General features: G+C 36.5%; 2 protein-coding genes across 5 annotated transcripts in view; both read left to right on the forward strand.

The window, feature by feature from the left end:
* The window catches only part of ATF6 (activating transcription factor 6), a 212,420-nt gene that overhangs the window by 130,367 nt on the left and 59,846 nt on the right, over window positions 1-22,207 (forward strand). The window lies entirely within an intron of this gene.
* Window positions 6,350-9,602, forward strand: LOC309800861 (proteasome activator complex subunit 3-like; the record flags this gene model as incomplete). Its single annotated transcript, XM_082615179.1, has 2 exons — window positions 6,350-6,376; window positions 7,192-9,602. The coding sequence occupies 2 exons, from the start codon at window positions 6,350-6,352 to the stop codon at window positions 8,458-8,460; spliced, it is 1,296 nt and encodes a 431-aa protein (XP_082471305.1). The 3' UTR covers window positions 8,461-9,602.

A 22,207-nucleotide genomic window follows, 5' to 3' on the forward strand; every position in this document is an offset into this window, starting at 1 on the left:
CTTCTAGTGTAATTTTCATTTCAGTTATTGTATTGTTCACCTCTGTTTGTTTGTTCTTTAATTCTTCTAGATCTTTGTTAAACATTTCTTGCATCTTCTCGATCTTTGCCTCCATTCTTTTTCCGAGGTCCTGGATCATCTTCACTATCATTATTCTGATTTTTTTTTTCTGGAAGGCTTCCTATCTCTACTTCATTTAATTGTTTTTCTGGGGTTTTATCTTGTTCCTTCATCTGGTACATAGCCCTCTGCCTTTTCATCTTGTCTGTCTCTCTGTGAATGTCAGTGATTTTAAATGAATACAGAGAAAGTACATTTTTTCAGTCTGAAGCATATAAATTCTTTGGCTTGTTTTTTTTTTTAATTTACTATTGACTATTTCTTTTTTTTTTTTTTTTTTTTTTTTCTTTTTGCGGTATGCGGGCCTCTCACTGTTGTGGCCTCTCCCGTTGCGGAGCACAGGCTCCGGACGCGCAGGCCCAGCGGCCATGGCTCACGGGCCCAGCCGCTCCGCGGCATATGGGATCCTCCCAGACCGGGGCACGAACCCGCATCCCCTGCATCGGCAGGCGGACTCTCAACCACTGCGCCACCAGGGAGGCCCAGTATTGACTATTTCTGCTGGTGAAAATTATTTAGAGAAATTAGAAACTCACTGTACATATTTTGTATACTAACTTAATTTAGCCCCAACTAGTGAATTTAGCATTTATAAATGGAAGTGTCTATGGAGGAATAAAATCTTTAGTTAACCACTATTTTACTTTTAGCAGTAAAGTCTGCAGCTCATGAAATCTGTAATTCTGGAGTGGTTTCAGCTTGCACCAACCCCTGGGGAGTCTGTTGATTCAGCACTGAGTTACAGATTATTATTCAGCTGTAGAACTTTTATGCTTAGGCATTTTCTTACATCTTCCTCTCTCAGTCAGTGAGATCTTGTAGTTTTGCCAAATAAAACAAATCCCATACTAATAAGAAGCTATAAATAAACAGTAGGAGAGTGAGTCAGAGCCAGCACCACCCTTACTCCTTGTGTGTGTACCTCTCTGGTACTCCCCGATATGTTCATTTTGCACAAACATGTAGTAATGCATAACTACTGTTCTGCAGACCAACTCCAGTTACTTAAGTGAGGGCTCTTTTTCAGAACTAAGCAATACTGTGACTGGTAGAATTCTGGAATATTACCAGAGTCAAAAGCAGAATGTGAAACCCTGCATACTGTTGCTGGGAGAGAAAAAGAAATATATGTCATACTTTGCCTATAAATCCCTAAAGAGTTCAGCCCAGAAGACTGCTGTTAGATTAACAACTTTTCAGGGGAAATAAGAAAAGATAAGTTGCTTGAGAGTCCCGTCTCTTCTACTAGTCAGGTCCTATCTGATAAATTTTATCCTATTTCTTTCATTAATTCATTTATTCAGTAAATATTCATTGAACATTTATTGTTACCTGGCACACTGCTACCAAAGAACATATAAAAATGAAAAAACTAAAATGCTTGTCCTCAAGGAATTTATTATGGTAAAGAAGAGTGACTTGTAAATCCAAAATTACAACACTGTGATAGGAACTGTAAAAGAGATTTATGCAGAATACTTTGAGATACAAATAAAACTGCTACCATTTATGAAGAATTTAGTGTCCTGGCTGTTTTATGTAAGATATTTCATTTAATCCTTTCAACAGCTTTATGAGGTAGATGTTATTATGCTATTTAACTTGTGCCAGGAGCACTAACTTCATCTAGGAAGGGAGAAGGTGGTATCAGGGAAGGTTTTTTCAGAAACAGTTCTTGAGTTGATTACAGCAGGATGAATTGGTAGGAGAGATAGTGGGAGGAAGATGATACAATGGGCATTTTATGCAGAGAGAGGTGAATATGTAAACCATAGGTCGCATGAGAGTATTGTTGTTGGAATGTAGAGTAGGTTCTGGGAAATAAAAGATGGCAGGATCCAGATCATGAAAGAACTTGTGGACTATGCTTAAGGAATTTGGTCCTTACCCATAGAAGATAGAAATATGATCAAAAATGCATTTCAGGAAGATAGCTCTGGAATTGTTTGCACAAGGCATTATAAGAGGGGTTTTACTTTTAAAGGAAGAAATTCTCCTCTAGCACTGACTTATGTTTATTAAGTACATATAAACAGAAAACTTGAAACATCTTCTACTTTTAGTTTGCAACTACAAAACCAAAATAATATAATTATATAATATAAGTTATATAAATATATAAATTAAATATAAATAATGTTACAAAGATAAAATACAAATCAACAACTTGAATTTATGTAATAGACCATGTTTTTGTGTCACTACTGATAAGTGAAGGTGATACTGACTCTCATGGTGCAAGTCTTTTTAGTTTTTAATTAAACATTTCCATATTATTGAGTACTCTGTGATAACTTAATTCTCCCTCCAGTTTTCTCTTTTTTTTTTTTTTTTTGGTGGTATGTGGGCCTCTCAGTGTTGTGGCCTCTCCCGTTGTGGAGCACAGGCTCTGGACGCGCAGGCTCAGCTGCCATGGCTCATGGGCCCAGCCGCTCCGCGGCATGTGGGATCTTCCTGGACTGGGGCATGAACCCGTGTCCCCTGCATCGGCAGGTGGACTCTCAACCACTGCGCCACCAGGGAAGCCCCAGTTTTCTCTATTTGAATCACTAAGAAAACCTTTGTTCTATCTGATTTACAGTTATTTGGGAAAAGGAGAAAAAGGATAATTATACCTAATAGGCTCCTCTCTCATCAATTAAGGTAGATATACTTGGTGCTATCGTAATCATAAAAATGTAATCGCTGGCCCAGATTGCATGTCAGTTATAATATGACCCAGAATATGCTTACATCAATTAATGAATCATCAAAATGAAGACACAAATAATTATAGGGAACCGATGGACTTAAATTTGAAAAATGCTGAACTAGAAGATTCATTGTTCATCCAGTACATTATTGATCCAGGGATTTAGTAAACAAGGAAGGTATCAGTGTCTTCGGTAGAGAGTCATTGGCCAAAGCTTCTTAAAAAGTCAGGAATCCAGGACCTAGAGATCAGTAGTTTTTTTGTTAAAAATCAGTGATCTTAAGGACCTTTGACTGTAGACATCATTGTTTCCAAACTATCCCAATTATGTAATTTGTAAGATAAAATAATGTGAACTTGATGGAGACGTGGCTTTTACCAGAAGGGGTTCTATTCAGAAATGCACTTTTCAGCCAAGGTAGCCAGTAAAACTTTGTGTTTGCTTCACCTATGCCCTCTGTGATATGGCCTCTAAATACTGATGATCTCAGAAATGCAAGCCGTTAAAAAAAGATACTTATATTCAACTGTGTAGTACAGTTAGTCACTACTGCTAAGTAACAAGATAGTGAACAAGAAAATTGTATCTTGGTTTGTCTAGAATACACAGTTCTACTACATTTCAAAGAGTGGAGGGAGATTTTGGACTGTTGATAGACTCCTTCAATAATAGCTAACATTTATTGAGCAATTAATATGTTTGAGGCACTGTGCTAAACTCTCTACATGTATTAACTAATTTAATCCTCAAAACAACTTTTATAAATATTATTATAATGCTCATTTTATAGATGAAGAAAATAAAGCACAGAGAGATTAGATAACTTAGCCAAGGTCACATGGGTAGTAAGTAGCAAAGCTAGGATTTGAACATGACTAACTTCGTAACTTTAACCACAATGCTATATTGCCAACTCCTCTTCATTTAGAGCCATGCTCCTGTTTGATGTGGAGGCTGATTCTGACAAAAGGGCACTGCAGTGAATACCTCCACATCGTTTATTTCTGTACCTTCATGTGCAGCAATCTAGGAAGAAGAATGAAGGAAGAGGACATGGTATATTTGTCAGCCCTAGAAATTGCTCATTTGGGGGTCTAGATAACGTAAGATCCACTGCAACCCAGAGATAAAAATTTTATAAATATAAGGGGATAAATATTACCATCCACCAGAGCCTTAAGATTATCTAGATTTAGCACCATTGATAATATTTCTCCTAACTTTTATAGATAGAAAGAAATCAGTGGGAAAAACAGCTTATTTTGAATGATTAAATTTCAATCCATATCTCAAGCTTACAGCTATCTCCAGTAGTTGACACAACAGTTGCTTAGAATAGTTCTGTAAATGGAACCCATACGCAGGACCACAGAATCCCTTCTTCACAGGGCATAGTTTCAGAGTTGGAGGATACTTAAAGGATAAGCCAATCCATAAATCTGTAGGCATTCCTAAAAGAAGAGTGGGGTGTCAGTTATTGGCATCAGTACATAATGAACCCTGCTGGGCTGTGGCGAAAGGAGAAACTGACCTGAACAAGACAATAGTCTACACAGCTGTCCCTGGCCTTCCTCCACCTGTTAGCACTCAGTGTTAATTTCACGGGTCAAATCAAGGCATGCAAGTTTATTAAATAATTTTTAAAAACAACCACTGATTGCTGATGGTTGATGGGGGTAGAAAAATTAGGAGCTGTTACTTTCCTACCAACTGCTATCTCATTAACAAGGACAGGAAACATTACGAAAAAATAAAACTCTTATGTCCCACTAGAAAAAAGAGCAGCTTAATCCCCCAAAGGATTTTATATTTTATCATTAGACAACTAAAGAAAATAATTTCATATAAATGGCTACATTAATCACTGTCATAATTTAAGTAGAAAGAAACTTCCCTACTTCTTTAAAAGAGCAACTAGAAACGTTTTCTGTTTGAAAACAGAGTAACCATTTGTTAAACCATATATACCACTGAGGATGTTTTTAGTATAAAATGGAATTTCCATGCTGGCGCCATCTTAATCTTGTATAGCCAAAGTTATGAAGAAAATCAACATATGGGAAATTGTGGTCATGTTTTAAGATTTGCTTTTTCTTTTCTGTTTGATAGCCCTATCTAAATTCCCATAAGTTGAATGTAAATATGTGTGTGTAAAAATGTATATCTAATTCACCTCTTAGGAGAGGTTTAATATAAGTATAAATAGAAATCATTTACCTAAGCCCCCCCCCAAAAATTACGTAATATTGAATTCTGCCTTTTCTCATGTCTCCACATCTAAAACGATCACTACATACTGTTAATTTTACTTCTAAGATATTCTTTTTTTTTTTCCGTAATATATTCTTGATGCTTCTCTTTCAACCCCATCACCACCACTTAAAATGAGGCATACTTTCTCATTTGGATTATGGCACAGTCTCTCTTCCTTCAGTTTCTTCTTCAAATTCACCTCCACCATTGAAATCATACATCTGTGCATATTTTTTCCCTGCCTAAATGTCCTTCATTGGCTTTTATTAAATCCAGGTTCCCAAAGCATGGCAAACAGGGCCCTACCTCCATGAGCTGGTCCTTGCTTCTCCTGCCTCATTTCCTGCCACTTCCCTTATATCTTAAGATCCAACTTACCAGTAATCCCCCATTACCTCCCTCACATACATACACACCTTTATCTCCCCTGCCCCACCTCTGAACATATAATTACTGTCACCACAGCCTTCTTTGTCATTCCTGAGAGACTTGAATTGATCTGAACACAGAAACCATGTTTGAATTTTCAACTCCTGACTGGGGCTGAACAACTTAATTGCTAGTTTGTTAGTATAGGTATCTTAATATCTTACATGTGTAGTTGAAGCTATGATGAGCTTCCCAGATCCCTCCTCAGAACTAAAGTTTTTATTTCCCAATTGCTAAAAGTCTTGCTACCAAAGAGCCCTCTTCAGGAACTGCTTTGACCCCACCTCAGGACAACTGAAGGGCATTTCCCAGTTCCCCATGGGGTCAGTTGAGGCCTTGAGATTGCATTGAAGTCCAACTTCTCCCTGTTCTGTCTCTTTCTTTTCACAGGTGTTTATCTTAAGAGGACTCCCTAATAAACCTCCTGTAAGCAACTTCTCTGCTTGCTGGGGAACCCAACCTGTAACATGTTTGTCTTGTTGATTTTTTTTTCCTTTCAGTTCTAGATTTTGTGAAGTTATAGTTAGCTAAAATCTTACTAAGTCAGGATCATTTCATCGGACATGTATTGAGCACCTGCTCCATGCCAGCTGCAAAAGAAATGAATTAAGACTTGGCCCCTGCCCTGAAGGAGTTTACAGTCTGACTGAGGTGACAGTTACATTTGAAACCATACTATAGCATCGTTAGAAAAATCCTTTTTTTAACTAAACTTCAATAATTTTAGAATAAAAGTCAAAGGCATGGATTTTACTCTGTTGTACTGCAGAGAACAAAAGGAAAATATTCCAGGGAATGGAAAATGAATATAAATAAATAGGGTGAAAGTTTAGAAGTTTACAGAATTTGTCTCTATGATTCCGGAAACCTTTAAGGAAAAGGTAGTTTTTTTATTTTTTATTTTGAAATAAGTTTGAACTTACAGAGAAGTTAGAAGAATAATACTGAATTCTCATACACTATACAGATTCATGAATTTTTACCATTTCTCCACATGATTTAGCATTCTCATTCTCTACACACACACACACACACACACACTTTTTCTGAACCATCTGAGAATAGATTAAATATATCATGTCACTTTATCCCTTAATACTGTAGTGTGTACTTCCTAAAAACAAGGACATAACCTCTGTAACAACCATACACTTACCAAATTCAGGAAGTTTGACTGTGTTACTTTAATTTACAGTCCAGATTCAATTGTTAATTATTCCCCAAAAGATGAATTTTTTTTTTTTTTTTTTTGCATTATGTGGGCCTCTCACTGTTGTGGCCTCTCCCGTTGCGGAGCACAGGCTCCAGACGTACAGGCCAAGCGGCCATGGCTCACGGGCCCAGCCGCTCCACGGCATGTGGGATCTTCCCAGACCGGGGCACAAACCCATGTCCCCTGCATCGGCAGGCGGACTCTCAACCACTGTGCCACCAGGGAAGCCCCCAAAAGATGAATTTTAAGAAGAGTCATATAACTTAACATTTGTAATTTAAACTAAAAATTGTATGAAGTAAGCCATAGAAGATCTCAGAAGTCTACTGACTTGATTAAAATACAATAGTGACGTGAACTCACTTTTGACTTTCTAAGGGGAAAGCATGGATAGGCCCAGGTTACCTGTAAAGGTGTGACTTGAGGCTCTCCAGAAGTGAGCCTTGCTCTGGAGAGCCCATTTTGTGAGATGCCTTTCAAAAGAGATCGTGTATTCTGGATCCAGGGATTGTGGATTTCCTTGAGCTCCTATGTAAAGCGCACCGACTTGTCATTGCCTGGTCTTCACAGCTTAAGTTTAACGATGTTCTTGAAAGTGGCTTCCCACCAGCAAGGCCAGTAGGTAGGGGAGGCGCAGCTCAGATAACTAGATCCAGCTGGGTCCCCCGACACGTGGTCTTTGGTGCTCTAGCGTCTAGGCACTCCAAGCCTAGGCTGGTCCCACGAAGCCTGTCTCCCGGCCTCTTGGCCAGGGCGCCGTCCGGAGGGCGTGGTCAGCATGTGGCTCCCGCTTTCTCCGCGCGCCGGGCCGCAGGGACCTCCGGGACGTCTTTTCGCCCTGGCAGGGCCTGGTCTGTTGGGAGTTGGTGGTGGCGGCGGAAGCGCAAACCCATCCTGCGGAGGAGGGAGAAACTCAGGCCGTGCCTCCCCCAACACTCAACGCCCCTGGAGGTCATAGCTTCCCCGCTGAAGCTAGAGCAGGACGTGCAGGGGAAAGTAGATTCATTTCGGGCCCGCATTGCCCAGGAGGCCGAGGATCTGGTGTCCACCTTCTTCCCTCAGAAGCTGTCAGAGCTGGATAGTTGGGTTCAGGAGCTCCGCCTGCAAGACCTATCCAGAATACGTTTGGTGCCAGCCCAAGAGACCCCCGTCGCCCCAGACACTGCGGGGGATGGGCCCAACCGGGATCCGCTGCCTCTGCAGACCCAGTCCTCCATCAAAGTACTAGCAATGCCAGGCGGCGAGGGGCAGCTTCTGCGAAGCAACCAGCAACTGGTGGAGCTGATTCAGCACGTAAAACCCGAGATCGAGCTGCTGAGAGAGGAATGCAACACCGTGCGGATGTGGGTGCAGCTGCTCCTCCCAAAGGCGGAGGACGGCAACAACTTCGGAGTGTCTATCCAGGAAGACACCGCGGACCAGCTGCGGACCGTGGAGAGCACAGCAGCCTCCTATCTACACCGCTTCTCCACCTATTACAACACCCAGGCCAAGTTGGTATCCAAGATAGTGAAATACCCCCAGGGGGAAGATTATCGCCGCACTGTAGCCGAGGTCAAGGAAAACGAGTACCAGAGTGTGTGCCAGATCCTGCTCCACGTACGGAACCAGTATGCCACCTTGCATGATGTAATCGTCAAAAACATTGAGAAGATCAGGACCCCTCGGAGCACCAACGCTGACAACCTATACCGAGGACCTTTCTCCACCCCGCTTTCCTTCAGCAGTTGGCTGAGCTGTTCAGGCAGCTAGAAGGCTGGTTATTGATGACTCTACAGGTGACGAAGCGACTGGAAATGTGCATTACTCTTTAGTGACAGTTTTGTATAGCTTATCCTCATACTGAATCCTCTTTTGGTGTCATTTTTATTTGATTTTTCTTCCAGAAGAGAGAATGGGAAGAAGCCATCTGGTAGAAGGTAGTAAGGTTGGACAAGGAGAAAGGACTGCCATTTTTAAAAGTAGCTTTGTAGATGAATGTTGGCCAAGGTTTCTTTTTTTATGGCATTGGTGACATTGAATGGTTTCAGGGGTTAATTAAAAAAACCCTAAAGTTTAAAAGAAAGTTAAATGAAGGTTTTCCTAAGGTTCCACTCTATGTTACTTTGTTCAAACGTCAGAAATTCTCCATTTATACCATCATTTCTTTTTTGCAAGAAAAGGAGTTTAAAGGGATGTGTTTAGGTCATTGTATGCTTTCAATTTAGCAGATTGAAATAAAACTTGGTTTTACTGTATTTTGATGGCATAAGTGTGCTTATCTGAACTTTAATTTTCAGGTGTATAGTTTCCCTTCTCCTCAGCTGGACTCGTACCCTTGATATTTTTCAACTCTGATGCGTAAGAAAAATGAGCATGTAAAGAGCAGTAGGTCTTAACTGTTCTAAAGAAATAGACATCCATACCTCCCTTAGAATGAAGAGAAATCTGTGAAAGCAGCTTCCTTGCACAACCTTCTACCATCTCAGTGTTTTCTACTTTCCTTTTACACACAATTTAGAATTTCTTCTATGTATCCATTTATCTCTTAAGTCCCTGCCAAGTCCTTCAAGCTTTATATCACATTTTTTTCTCAACCAATTTTCATCTCCATTCCCCTTTTGTCTCTTAAGATATTTCTTATAGGCTCTCATAAGAGTTTTCCTCTCAAATTGTATGGGTCACTTAAAAAATCTAAATACTCTAAAATGTGACTGGGTTTTTTCCTCCTGACTGCTTTTGCTGCCTGGTTGAGGGGAAAACGTTGTCATCTTCTCAATAGTGATCTATACTGTTGGTATATTTCAAGTCCAGCATTTCCAGATTTCATTTGCAGGTAAGATAAATTACTGTACCCCGAGTCACCTTCTGCATCAGAGAATTTCTTGTGATGTGATATGATGAATCATTCTTCCATAGCGGTTTTTGTTCAGAATTTTATCTTTTTTGATGATGAAGATACCTCAGCCAGCTGAAGTGTATTTATTGAAACTTTTTTTTTCAGTTTTAGTATTATTTGAGGATCTTCATCACTCAAAAACACCACCTGTGGAACTTACATAATACACACTTAGAAAAAGTGAGAGCGGGAGCCTTTTTATAGATAGGAATGAGATTATCCCTGTGTACAAGTGACAGCTTTATCTCTTTTTCCTATTCAACTAACTGTACCCTGAATCCTTATAATATTTTCAAGACTGTATACATACGTAAGTTGTGAGCTTAACCTTTTAATGTATTTTTATAGTAGTACTTTCATGCAATAAATTATTTCTCAAATGAGTTATTGGTAGGGAAATTATGAGGGATTAAATTTATTTTTTGTGAGAAATGAGAATGTTATTTCCCATTGAAATTTCTTTTCCACATAATGTAAGACCCTCTGAAACTAGGTAACTATATAAGTCAGAGTCCAGAATCTATTACTGAAACTTACATAATTTTACCTTTTTTCCCCCTTTGTGCAATATCTTTGTAGGAATATATTTCTTGCTACAAATGAAACTACCTTCAGATCTTGCTTTAGATAGGGTCAAAACATGATTATTTTGTCTACTCTTTTTTTTTTTTTTTTTTTTTTTTTTTTGCTGTACGCGGGCCTCTCACTGCTGTGGCCCCTCCCGTTGCGGAGCACAGGCTCCGGACACACAGGCTCCGCGGCCATGGCTCGCGGGCCCAGCCGCTCCGCGGCATGTGGGATCTTCCGGGATCGGGGCACGAACCCGTGTCCCCTGCATCGGCAGGCGGACTCTCAACCACTGCGCCACCAGGGAAGCCCTTGTCTACTCTTTTAATTGATCCTAATCATCCCTCCCCTCTCCCCTTTCCCCATTTAATGAGCGAAGTCACTTTTGAATGAGACTTTTTAGGAGTTTCTTTTCAACAATGCGTTTTGGTTACCAAGGGTGAAAACCAGCACAAACCTTTATTATACAGACTTGACTCTAAAAGCTGCTATGAAAGCATTTCCTATTTAACAGCAAGAATTGTTTAAGATGAAAGCAGAGATGTTTTCTATTGCATCTTTTTTTAAAAAAAGAAATATTTCTTAGTCTGACCACACCACATTTCTAGCAGGTGGTTTTTTGTTTTTCTTAGGGTGGATAGTGATGCCCATTACGTTTTTTTCTGAGGTGGTGTCAGTCTACCCAGGAAGTGCCTAATGATTTTTGGCTTTTCTTTTGCTTTTTCATTTTCCTTATCTGTTTGACCTGAAGGAGTAAAACAACTGTTTCTTCATGAGTGAAGTGAATTAGAGATAAAATACTGTTTCAATCACCTTTAAAAAATTTTTTACTTATAGTTATGTCTGTATAACTTATAACCTTATAACTGGGCCTGTCCTTACTAAAATGAATATGACTATGTGTCTATTCTGACCTATATAGATTAGAAAAATTTGTAACTGGTTTAGTGGAAGCTTTATTTTCAAAGTAAACTTCTAAAAACTGTGATGCCACGGTAAAACAAGTTTATTCTTTCATTGAACTTCCGAAAAGCCCAAATCTTTCAAATTGGACCTTATAAAACAACAAAAGATATTGCCTAATAGAAAGACTTTTGTTTGCATTTAACATTCTTCCTCAAGAGTTCTCTTTATTTCCCTTGTAAGGTATTAAATCTGATTCAGATAAGTGCCAGGAATCCTACATCAGTTCATATCATTTGACAGGCATTTAATTGCATGCCAGTGTGTAGTGGACAATGTAAGGGAAGTCCAATTGTTGCTTGTTTTTCAACCATAGTTAATCATCTAAGGTTTAAAATATCTGTTCCATACATAATACAACCATCATCTTTTGCTTGTTCCTTATACTCTTAAGCTGTCAAACCCTATGCCAGATTGAAATAAATTGTCTCTAATACCCAAACATGTCTTTTACTAAAAAAAAATATGCATGTCCTTTGTAGTTAAAGAATTCTGGTATTTGCATTTTATTCCCTGTTCTAACACTATGTCAAACAAAATTGGAGCTGGATTGCTTTTATAAAGTCCCTACTTCTGCAAAAATCAAGTCCTTTATTATTTCCCCTTCTTGCAAATGGTTGCAAAAGCTTTTATAATAACAAACCTATTTTAGGAACTGGTGTCAAAACATGGTATCCAATATGAATCATTTGCTAATTGTTAGCACTTAAAGCCCCTTTTAATTCCTTTTTAAAAGTCAGCTGAATTGAGAAAGAGTGTGTGTAATGATGTTTTGTTCTTAGGAAATGGTTTGAAAAAATCATTTGAAATTAAATAATTTTTAAGTTCTTTTTGTGATTCATGAAAGCTACTAACGCAGATTTGATTGGAAATTCTAAAATTGGTAGATCTGGTTTTTAGAACTGAGTGAAATACCTTTCTTAAGCCATATAAATGATATAGAAGAGGTTTAATTTTAAAGTTCTTAAACTTTGGAGCTTAGAGTTTTCTTTAAATTATTGTTTATAAATTCTTTGGTTAGAGGCAACATTTTTTATAGTCTTTATGACGTCTTCATATTTCTACAGAACTCTTACCAAATGGCCTCGGCCATTAATAGATAACTATGCGATCAATTTAAAATGTTTTTTCAATTTCAAAAGGACTATCTCAATGCTCAGAAATTTGAAAAATCAGGAGAAATCATCCATAACCCACTAGTTTAACAAAATTGTTGAAACGTATTTGTGGGTTTTATTTATTTTAAAGAATACATACATGTCTTTATATTATTGCAACAAAGATTATACATACTTCTGTAGAAGATAAGCATTTATATATAAACCCAGTTTTACTAATTAGAATTTCATTTGGCCGATATCCCCAGATTCAGATAGCAATAAACCCCATTTCATTTTGTCTTTCAAGGATTCTTAAGGCTCTTTTACCTAACTGTGAGAATGATATTCATCTAGGGCAGGGGTTTTGAGTAGACTGTGGAAAATAGAGATCAAGTAGCAAGGAGGACATGTGCCTAGATGACGGTGAGAATGTCTAGATATTTATATTAGGATTTTACTCTGCTTTTGAGTTGAGGTTCCATAATGGCATTAGCCATTTTATTATTTAGTGTTAATCCTCTCCCCCCTCAAAAAAATTTTTATTACCTTATAAATATGTTCAAGAAAGCAATTACATTGTCTTATACTGATTAGATGAGTTGTTCCTGCTTACATGATTTGGTATGAGTAGGAGGGAATCCTACTTCCTCTGTCAACATTTAAACATTTCTGAAAGATGCTATTGTGCACTGACATCAAGGCATTTTTTTAAAATTCCTGATCTTTTTGAAAAAACAAAGGACTCAGTCAGTTACAGAAACAGGTGCTGGACCACCCCTGTTCTCTGCATTACAGCACTGTACTGCTAACACATTAAGTATCTGCCTACCTCGAACTGAAATTATCCATGGGAAGCAGAATAGAAATATAGAAGTTTCATGACTTATCTTTTCATCAGCAATAATAGGTATTTAATATTAGATGATTATACATTTGTATATATTTTTTCTTTGCTTTCTTTATTGTGATAAGTCTTCAGGTTCCTAAAGTTCAGTTAGCAGAATCTTATCAGTGAAGCTTAGTGATCTCTGTCACTCAAATTTAAAATATTTCAATACTAAACTGAATTTAATGAACTCTCTCACATAGAGAATGTTAAGCGTTATTTTTACTTATTGGTGAAAAGCTAGCAGGAGCTAATGGACAGGAATTAAACCTGCAATCAGAATTAAGTTCCTTTTACAACTTGGCCATTTATTTTGGCTTTGTTATTTAATCTCACTCTTACAAAGTTTTACAGCGTTACATTAGAAATACCATTTGCTTTGGATAATATAGCATTTTGAAATTCTTGAATAAATATATAGTTTCCAATTAAGATTTTTGAGATTGAGGGATGTACTTTTGCCCCATTAATTTTACAAATGAAGAAATTTAGATCCAGAGAATTATATAACATCACACAACTCGTGTGACAAAAGTCTAGAAGCCAAATCATCTTCCATTTCAGGCTAGTGCTTTTTTCACTGCATTGTACTACCTCCTTTTTATTAATAAATGAGATTATGTTAAAAGGGAGTTCTAAAAATGTGCAAACCAGTAGAATTCCATAAATTAACATATCCCTATGAACTGGTGTATTATTTTATTCTGCGAAATTTAAGGGAAGTTGAAATGTTTCTAAACCAGAGTGGGCTGTAATATTTTTACTTAATTAAAGGTTATATGAAGAAATCTAAAACAATCTCTAAATTTATATGTTAACTGTAACTTTATTTTGGTCATAAAAATGACCCTTACTAAACAAAACTCAGGAGTTTCAATACCTCCAGTTCCACTTCTCCTTCTGAGGAGGCATTATTCTATACTATCAGCCATGCCACTTGTGTTGGAAGGAGGTGCTGTTAGAGCATTTGGAGATAGATGGGGAGAAGTTTAGTACATGATTTTGTTTATTTCACTTTTGAATATATGGGTTTAAAATATCCTACTGACCCAGTACCCCAACCCTCATTCTTCACCACCAAAGAACTGCTAAGTGGAGTTGTCATGGCTCTGTCCCTAATAACCAACAGAATAAAGGGGGAAAGCAGAGGAGCTGTAGTTTTTTGTTGGAGATGAAGGCTCAAAGGGCCATTTCCCAAAAGAAGTTTATCCTCTAGGGCTGCACTGTGTTCACTACAGTAGCCACTAATCTTCAAATGTAACTTGTCCTAATGGAGATGTGCTGTAAGTATAAACTGCACACTAGAGTTTGAAGACTTAGAGCTTGAAGAAGAAAAAGTAAAATATCTCAGTAATTTTTACAGTGATTACATACGTGTTGCATGATAATATTTTTGGATATATTGGGTTCAATAAAATAGATTATTAAAATTTCACCCATTTCTTTTTACTTTTTACTGTGTACTAGAAAGTTTACATGTGGGTTGCATATATGGTTTGCAGTATATTTGCATTAGACAGCATGCTCTAGAGCTAAGGTTTCTAAAGTAATTGGGATGAGTCTTGAAGCTGAACCAAAACCTACAGTGATATATGATGGGGACATTAACCGTAGACATTGATTTGTCATCTTTTCATAATGTGCAATTCAGTAAAAGTGAATCAAGCCTTCTCAGAATTCAACTTGATCTTGGAACTTGGAATGCCTAAAGGAGTGGTTGGCTAGCATGCCCCTTAGGCATACCTTCTAAATATCATATCTCTTATCCAGACTTATGGTGAGAGCTTAGAGTACTAACATTCTGTATTGCTAATTCAGGGTGACTCCATATGCTTTAGAAACCAAATAGATGACAAGGTTAACATCTTATTTTGATGATTGAGACACTTTCCTAACAGTTTTTACCTGGATGAAAGAATAATGTACCTCTGGTACCTACAAATACCTACAGGCAAAATCAGGCTCTTCCTCAGGGAGCAGCATTTGAGCACTCAATTAAATCCCAAAAATTCCACTGAATTCCTGTAATACTGTTTCTTTGTATTATTTTTATATAATATGTAATATCTATTTTCTCTAAATAAGTTTCTTGAAAAGAGTGAGGGTCTTTCACTCTTTATCCCTCATGGTGTTTTGCATATAGTAAATTTATAAAGTATTTTGAATTACATTGAACTAAACCAAAACTGGATCAAACTAAAGGAAATTGTTTTCTCATAAGACATATAGTAAGTGAGCCACTTTGTTAACAATTGAGCATGTTTGTGGATGTATACCCAGGAATATGTAATGATGAGAGACATCTAAAAATTTGATTCAGAATTAAACAAAGACCAATTTTAGGCATTTAATTAAACATTTTTTCTTATCACAATAATATAAATGTTTTAAAGTACTTCTGGTAATTCTCCTTCAATATTCCCAGTGATTTCCTTAAGCCTATTCACCCTGCAACAGCTGCAAGTTATTCCAAACGTGTACTGAATTCCCATGCTGTGTAAGCCCATTTGAAAACAACTCTCTCACCCCATTAACAGCATCAGTAATTCTCTTATTACTTTTCTAACCAAGAGTTATGGAGAAATAAGTCTAGTGTATCAAAGAGTGAAGAATTTTGTTCTTCAAAACTGATTCTCTGTGGTCATGAACATAATGCTTTACCCTTCCAGATTTCTGTATTCAAAAAGTTAATTTCTTAAATACTTAAAAGTTACATAGTTTATTAAATACTTTAAAAAGTATTCTCTTAAGTATTAGAATTCTCTTAGATTTTAAGTTTTATTTGCTAATAAATATAAAGACAAAGCATTTTGGTTAAAAATTATTTCATAAGTTTTAAACAATTTGAAAAGTATAGTGAACTCAACCATCACTGTCTTATTCCTCTACTTTTTAAATATTGGTGAACATTTTTTTCTGCTTTTCTGTGTTTTATGCTGTGAGACAAGCTCAAAATTATTGAACCCATTATCTATATATTTCATAGCTTACTCCAGTACTTCTAATAGGCACCCATCTAGAGCTGAAGAAATTTGACAGACGAATATGCTTGCTATTCTGTAGAGGAGTAATGAAAAGGCCATTTTTATGAGTTTCATGAGCTGAGGGTTAATATTTTCAATAAGAAACCAATAAGTTGAATATAATCTTTTGCATTTAAATTCCACATTATTGCACTGTATTATAAGAAGTCCTAAAGACCACATAGTTCATATGGTAGGAAGTATTAAATGTTACTTAAGAATCTAATTTCTGTTTATACTTTCAGAAAGAATTAAGAGTAATGGCAACAAATGAAGTCAGAATAGCTTGATGAAAGGAAGCAAATAATTGTAGTTTATTAAAAGAATATCTCCTTAATCTTATAGTATGTGCTAATTCTTTGCTTTTCAAGTACATAAATTTATGTATTACCTGAGACATGCTCATTCTGTAAAACTTTTGTGTAAAACTAATGAACTTCAGCCCCATAAGAAAACTTGAAAATTAAAAATGACATTTGAAAAATGAAAACTTTGATAATTCCCATAGCAAAGGCTATAAGAATTATTGTAGTCAGAAAGAAATATTAAATAAATATAAAATATTTCTTTTAGCTCTTCCATTCCTACCTCAGAAATTATTTAAATTTATTCAGAAAGGTTTAATATAAAAGTTCTGCCTAGAAAATAAATTTGAGACTTTTAGTTACTTCACAGTAGTACTATTCTAAATATATGTTTATATAAGAGGCAGATTGGTGTTCCTTTTAATGAACTAATGGTAGGATATAGTTATTCCTTTAATTATTTAGTCTCACTGAAACTTAATTAATTTCTAAACTAACTAGATTTACTCTGAAATTAGTTCTGAAATATTTAGCTACACTGTCAGATTAATGGCTAATTTTTTTAAATTTTATTTTATTTTGGAGTATAGGTGATATACAATGTTGTGTTAGTTTCACGTGTACAGCAAAGTGATTCAGTTATACATATACAGATATCCACTCTTTTTCAGATTCTTTTCCCATATAGGTTATTACAGAATATTGAGTAGAGTTCCCTCTGCCGTACAGTAGGTCATTGCTGATTACCTGTTGTATATATAGTAGTGTGTATATGTTAATCCCAAACTTGATCTCTTCTCAGTAATTTAAAGAAGCAGTACTATTTCATTAAACCATCAAATTGTACCTGCCCATTGATTAACATATCCTGAGGATTTACTGATCTGTTATTTTGTTCAAGTGTATATGAAACTCTTTCTGTACATGTTCTTGGGCTCACCATTAGTATTAATGCATTCACTAACTTACATTTGACAATACTTTTGCTGTATAACCTTAGTAACATTGTTATGATGTTTTAGTATAAAATTACAGTAGAGAGACCACTGTGTCAATCACCCAAACATTATTCTGTCCTGTTAACCAACAAACATTATTCTTAACTGTCATAGAACTGATTTTCCTGTTTGTCATACATATGAAGTATTTGAATGTATTTATGTGAAGTAATTTTTAAAGCCAGTTACTCTTGAATGACCAAGCATATTCTTCAGTCTCAACATTCCTCCCTACCCCCACCCCCAGTAAACTTAAGAAATCCAACAATTGGATTTCTGTTCACAGTTTTGGCAATACTAATGGGTGTAGCAGACAGCAGCTATTTTTTAGATTTTGAACTTGCTCTTGGATCATAAATAAATAAATAGCTAAGGTATATACTCACCTGAAGTTTGGTGGTTTAAAACCACTATACTATAATTTTAACCTGCTATTTTATATTGGTGTGATTTTATTTTCTAGAAAAGTTTTATATTCTGAAAGTTGTCATCCAATTGTACTTTGATCATTCTTTGACTGCCCACAATATAGCCACACATTTACTTCCTCTTTGTGAACAAAGAAAATCGTTTAACAATTCTCAATTCTTTTCATGAACAAGATATATCCTAGGAGCTGTGGAAATAATAGATTCAAAGATTTATAGAACTGTTTCCACTACTCATGACTTAAAATATACAAGAATAATTCCTAACATATAAGATTGCCTATACCTATTTTGACATTAACATTTTAATATGTGACTGTGTTAGAATTGTTCATGCAAATGCATTTTAGGATCCTATTGATAATATTGAAATAATTATACTCATCTTTATTTACAATCATCCCTAGTTCTGACTTTCATATAATTATCTATCATTCATTTAGGTTAGAGGCTATAAAGATTATCTCTGATGAAAAAATTTTTTCCCAGTGTATTTAACATCCTGATATTATATGATTCAGAGTTATGTTACAGGTGGCATATGCTTCCTGATCACACACCAAAGAAAGATGAGAAGTACACAAGGGAAAGAGTGGAAATTTTATGTTATAGACAAATACGACATGTTAGATAATTATGTTGGTTAAGTTGCTGATGGATATTGATTTCCTTTTATTTAGGTACATCCCAGAAACCTATCTAGGTAGTGGACAGAATCCAGCACCCTAAGCAATTTGATAAATTGCCTTCCATGAGTGAATTGTATTTTCTACTTTGGAGGTCTCACCGTCATTTTTCTTGGTGATTTTAGAAACATTCATTTTGATGTGGTGATTGTTGGTAGATTTGAATAAAATTGTTATCGACAGAGCTTGGTCTAAGTTCCAGCTAGGCCTCAGTTTTTCGAATGAGGGCATGGGCTGCATGATCTCTGAGGTCTCTTCCTGCCCTATGACTCTGTGATTTTGCTAATAAAATTTCTGTCATATTTTGGTTGACTTTTTGAATGTAATAGCAGACTTTTAAGAAAATCTCCTACATGAGACTTGAGACATGAGATTTGTGGGTCAGGAGGGAGATGATCATAAAGCCTTCAAAGAAAAAAAGAATGTACGTGCTAAGTCATGTAAGGTGGGAAGGTAATCCCAGCACAGAATAATAAAGATCAAGGGCAATACAGACACAAGGACCCTCACTGCTAAGTTAAGTATACCTGAAAGAATGTGGTAGGAAAGAAAAGAAATAAAGGAAATCTTTTGAGTTTATTAGATTTCAGGGAATACTGTACAAGATAACGTTGGAGAAGGAAATTGGGACCAGATTTTCAGTTTATTGGCTATCACCTTCTTAGTTAAATATGTATTCTATATTTATATGCTTTTTGAATGTCCCATATATAGCAGAAGTTGGGAAATAGAAAAACTTCAGGAAAATGTTAGATTGCTTTGGATTATTTTTTTTTTTAACATTTTAGAAAGCAGCAGTTTGGTATGTTTGCTTAATAATTGTGAGTATGTTGAAACAAAGAAAAGGGTCAGATTAGTCAACTGAATGTCTTTTCCTGCCTTTATTATTTGGTATTCACTTCCTAAACACTTTCCTTGGTGGGTTTTTTAAAATAGTACCTATTTGTTTTCCTAATTGTTAGGCTTTTATTTTCCTTTTTAGTTTATTGCCCCTCTTTATAATTGCCTGATACTTCAGTCAGGCATTTCAGATTGTCATTCTACACATCTTTCTTTTTTTTTTTTTTTTTTTTGCGGTACGTGGGCCTCTCACTGTTGTGGCCTCTCCCGTTATGGAGCACAGACTCCAGATGCGCAGGCTCAGTGACCATGGTTCACAGGCCTAGCCACTCCGCGGCATGTGGGATCTTCCCGGACTGGGGCACGAACCCGTGTCCCCTGCATCGGCAGGCGGACTCTCAACCATTGCGCCACCAGGGAAGCCCCACTCTACACATCTTTTGAGTTCTGTGTTGGTAGATGATTTTTTACAATCTTTGAATGTCATAGCTCACAACCATTTGATAGATCTAAAGAGCATATCTATAACCATATTTCCTAATAAAATATTTACTTATTGGGAGTAAAGATTCAAAACTCAGAGAAAAAAATCCCCCTGACCCCACCCAAAAACCCCTTCTAGAATAAGGAACATTATCTTTGTATAGTATCTTGCCTAAGGTCTCCCATCTATTCAGAGTCTGATTATGAGGAACACTCTTTTGTGTGACCTGGCATTCCAGGGCAGGGCTCAGCACATCTTATTTCCTCTAGTGCTTCACCATTAATAACTCATATCGGCACTTGTGAAGGTCTCACACTGGAGAGTGAACTCCAGCTTAGGTTCTTGTTACATTGTTTTGAGTGTTTCCATAGGTGAGTGTTGGGCAGTATCTTAAAATGATGGCTTCTGTTTCTTAGAGGCATCTGTTTAACAGCTGAACTCTGATGAGGAGAGTAAGTGATTTCCAATAAGTGTGATCTCCTCCAGTTGTATTCCTCATTTTACTGTTTCTGATGAGGAAGATATTTTCTATTTGGGTGCCCTAAACTTTCTCCTTTCTCTATTTTATGCATGTGTGTTTTGCTTTGTTTTGTTTTTGCCATCTTTAAAACTAAGGAAGTTTGTAAAGAAACATTAGAGCATCTCTAGACATATAAGTCTCTTAAAATGAGTATACTTCATGTTCTATTGACTTGACTCCCTGTAACAATAAGAAAAAAGATTCATCCATTTACTTATTCACTTTTTTTTAAGTTTTAATGAGTTTCCATTATTTGCCCAATTTATTCTAGTGCTGTGGGGACAGAAATTCCAAACTTCTTATCTCTTCTAAGTCATCTTTGCAGTGACCAGCCCTAAATTCCTTTTATTCCTAGTAGTGTATCTCATCATATTAAGAATACAGATCAGGAATAATATTTGTTTTGGTGGAATTTAAGATGTATTGGGAAAAGAGTGCATTTAATTGTTGGAAAGAGATTAAGATTAAAAGATTTTCTAAGGATATGAGTGAATAATAACCATGATGATAGAATAACCACAAACTGACCAGAGCAATTTAATCTATTAAATCAACAGTTTTCTATTAAATCATGTCTGGGATATTAGAAAATGATAATCTGAAATGAAATGGTCATTAATTGTGAGAATACACTTTCTTATAAAATGATTTTACTAAACATTTCTCACTGTTTCACTGTAAATGAAATCTAACCATTTAAGCACATTTTGTCTATAAGTGAATCTTTTTGTTTCAATGTAAATAAAATAGTTGTTATAGCATGAAAGTCATTTGTTTACAAGATATGAAACAATTTTGAGTGAGATGATTTTTTTCACTAAAAAAAATCATTCATGTTAAAATATTTATTGAGTACCTTTAGTCTGAGATGCTGAGAATTGAGAGATGTTTTCTCTTTAAAGCAGTGATTCATCATCCTTTTTTTTTTTTTTTTTTTCCTTGTGGTACGCGGGCCTCTCACTGCTGTGGCCTCTCCCGGTGCAGAGCACAGGCTCTGGACACGCAGGCTCAGCGGCCATGGCTCACAGGACCAGCCACTGCGTGGCATGTGGGATCTTCCCGGACCGGGGCACAAACCCGTGTCCCCTGCATCAGCAGGCGGACTCTCAACCACTGCACTACCAGGGAAGCCCTATCATCATCCTTTTTTGATCATGGACCTCTTCCCTCTCCCAAGAAAAATGTATTTACATATTTAAGTAGAAAGTCTCATAACTTAAGGAAGCCCATGGAGCCCACCATTATGAATCTTACCCTGAAGGAATGCAGCCCAGTAGAAACAGACATATGAACACAAACTATAATATGTTAAGCGATTTAGGAGGGGGGGATTGTGGAAACACAAATGAGGGGCAGTTAATTTTGCCTAGGCCTAGGTGGTAGAGAAGGGAAACGCAAAGAGAAGTGGGTGGGTAGGATTGGTCCCAGAAGGTTGAGAATGGAGTTGATACTTTAATTATACCTTAACAGTTGACTAACATTTTCCCTATTTTTTCCAACAAAAAGTAAAGTAATTCTCTTTGATATCAATATCTAACTTTTTCCTTGAAGTGTTTCCTAATTAATCTCTTTTTTCAGAAAACTTGTTGACTCCGTTTGCTATAGCCTCAGACCCTCCCTCTGTCCATTCCCCATGCTTTGCTTTGGTAGCATATCTGTAGGACGCAATGTAATTCTCAGGAAATTCACTTCCTGCCAGTAGTCCTGAGTAAAGTCAATTTTTAAAATGAAACATCTTATAAACATTATGTCTGACAAACTCTCATATGGTTAAACTCTATGCATTTAGTGTTTGATCTTTTTCCTTAATAAGACATTTTT

This window comes from Mesoplodon mirus (genome assembly GCF_964341445.2).
Source record: "Mesoplodon mirus genome assembly, chromosome: 3".
In the NCBI taxonomy this organism is placed as follows: Eukaryota; Metazoa; Chordata; class Mammalia; order Artiodactyla; family Ziphiidae; genus Mesoplodon; species Mesoplodon mirus.